The 2,500-nt window shown below is 31.2% G+C and overlaps 1 protein-coding gene across 50 annotated transcripts in view; it reads right to left on the bottom strand.

Annotated features, from left to right (window-relative positions):
- r3hdm1 (R3H domain containing 1) overlaps nucleotides 1-2,500 on the bottom strand; it is a 75,487-nt gene that overhangs the window by 34,375 nt on the left and 38,612 nt on the right. For all 50 annotated transcript variants that reach the window (XM_073937365.1, XM_073937373.1, XM_073937369.1 and 47 more), the window contains one exon: nucleotides 632-691. In XM_073937365.1, coding sequence (XP_073793466.1) covers nucleotides 632-691 — 60 coding nt within the window. The remainder of the gene's footprint in view (nucleotides 1-631; nucleotides 692-2,500) is intronic.

Raw genomic sequence — 2,500 nt, 5'->3', positions numbered from 1 at the left:
AACGGCTGTACACCTTCGCTTCCCATCCAACCTGATAGAGCTTGAGAGATACTGCAAAGCGGAATAGGCAACAGTTTCCAAAGACAGGTGTGCCAAGCTTGTGGCATCATATTCAAAAATACTTGAGGCTAAAATTGCTGCCAAAGTATTGATCAAAGGCTGTGAATACTTATGTACATGTGATTTTTCAGTTTTTTTTATTTTTAATAAATTTGCAACATTTTAAAAACTCTTTTTTCCCATTGTCATTATGGGGTATTGTGTGTAGAATTATGAGCAAACAAATGAATTCAATCCATTCTGGAATAAGGCTGGAACATAAAAAAATGTGGAAAAAGTGAAGCGCTATCAATACTTTCTGGACGCACTGTATATTATATTTTTCATTACATAATTTCTTTGTATATATTATCATTTTTAGAGGCTAAATTTATATTTTACAACTTATCAAAGTGATGATCTGGCTGCATAAACAACCCTGTATTACATAACACATTCAATTGAAATATAGCCTGATATGCAGATAGACAGATAGACAGACTCAGAACAACAGAAAAAGAAACGGCTTGCGAGATATAAAATGTGGAAAAGAAAACGAGAGATTTCCAGAGTGTTTTTGGGCTCGACTTACTCAATGTTGCTAATGAAGTCCAGAATATCTTGCTCGAGTTTCAGCAGCATCATTCTGTCCCTGTAAGAACAGCATTCATTAACATTAGCAACTCATCAGGCTGATGAGGAGATGATTAACACTGAAACCGACAACACTTCCAGCAGACAGTTTTGACACACTTTCATCTACTTATACACTGCAAATAAATGCTTTCTTTCTTCGAGTTGTCTTGGCGTATCGAATATAAAAATTTTTACATCAAGAAGCATTTTTAGACGAGTGAAAAAAAATACTGTGGCGTTTTTAGAAATAATATCAGTCAGTGTGTGTAAAAATGCTTCTGATCTAAGAATTTGGTGATATTTTATTATTTTATTCTATCCATTTATTAAATGTTCTATTAATATCTATATTAATCTTGCTTTTTTGATGCTATTTATCAGATAGGGCTAGGCCAATAAACAATATTATATCGAATCGCGATAAAGTGTATGTCAATAACCATGATAGGCTCTGGATTTATTTACTTTATATTGATCGAAGAGCCAATCACTCAGCATAAATGTGCAACAATGGGAACCTAAAAGTGTGTTGATATTAGAGATGTATCGAATTTTCGGCCACCGAAAATTTATCGGCTGAAAATATGTTGTACCATTTAATATATCCTCTAATTTTTGTGGCTCGGTCATTGTTGGGATACTCTTTTAAACCTGAAAGCATAAACAATTATATCGAGATGTTTATCATTATCATTCAATATGGAAAATTATTATCGAGATTGCGTTTTTGCCATATCGCCCAGCCCTATTATCAGTGTTGGGAAAAGCTACTTTAGAAAGTAATGCATTACAATATTAAGTTACTCCCCAAAAAGTAACTAGTTGTTTTCCTCCATGTGTTCAAAATAATGAGAATACCTCAATCTCCGTCTTCATTTCTGTCTGTTCCTGTATTCTCTCATTGTGTGCGTGATTTAATGTGCGTACGTTCATTTAAATTCAGCATTTTTTCAAATGCAACTTGTATTACATTTTTTAAAATGCAACTCAAAAAATTACTACTTAATCTTGAAAAGAAATGCGTTACTTTACTTGAAAGAAGAGTAATATTATTATACAATTCTCATTACTTGTAAAGCATTACTCCCAACACAGCTATTTTTTTTTAATGTTCTCTTGCTTATATAGTTTGGCCTGTCCACGCAGTTGTATTTATAAGCACATACACATGCACACACCTGTCTTATGTTCTTTTTCTGTCATTTGTCTTTCTCTCTTTTCCATTTGTGTTTGATTTTGTCATGTAATTTGTGCATCTCTTTGCATAATTAAAAACAACATATAAAAAGAGAAATGATATGTCAATATTAAATGAGTTTATCTTTAAAACAAAAAGAATAATCTGTTTTTTGTTTTGATAGATTATGAAATTTATTTTATAAACACCCCGCCCCCCCACCCCCAGCAGATTATTTAGCTTGTTTTAAGGAAAAACTTACTTCATTTTGACTTATTATTACTGAAAACGAGACAATATTTTTAACTTGTCCAAGAAAAAAAAAAAAGCTTTGTGACTTGAATTTTTAGATATTTGGACTAGAAACACCAAGTAAGACAAACATTATTTTGCAGTGTACTTCAGATATAATAGTGAAAACGTACATATATTGAAATATTGACTTCTCTTTTACTCAAAAATAAAACAAACATATAAAAGAAGCTATTTTGAATGCTAATAATATTTAAGCATGTGCTGTGTTTTTATCTAAAAAAAGTTTTAAATCAAGACGTTTTTGGAAATAACATGTAAGTGTGTGAAAACAACACAATATATTTTACTTGTCTAAAAAAGCTTCTTGATTTAAGAATGTAATTGCTTATGTTC

The sequence above is a fragment of the Danio rerio genome, chromosome 22 (assembly GCF_049306965.1).
Source record: "Danio rerio strain Tuebingen ecotype United States chromosome 22, GRCz12tu, whole genome shotgun sequence".
In the NCBI taxonomy this organism is placed as follows: domain Eukaryota; kingdom Metazoa; phylum Chordata; class Actinopteri; order Cypriniformes; family Danionidae; genus Danio; species Danio rerio.
The sequence above is the reverse complement of the archived record's forward strand: the minus strand, read 5'-3'. Positions and strand labels throughout refer to the sequence as shown.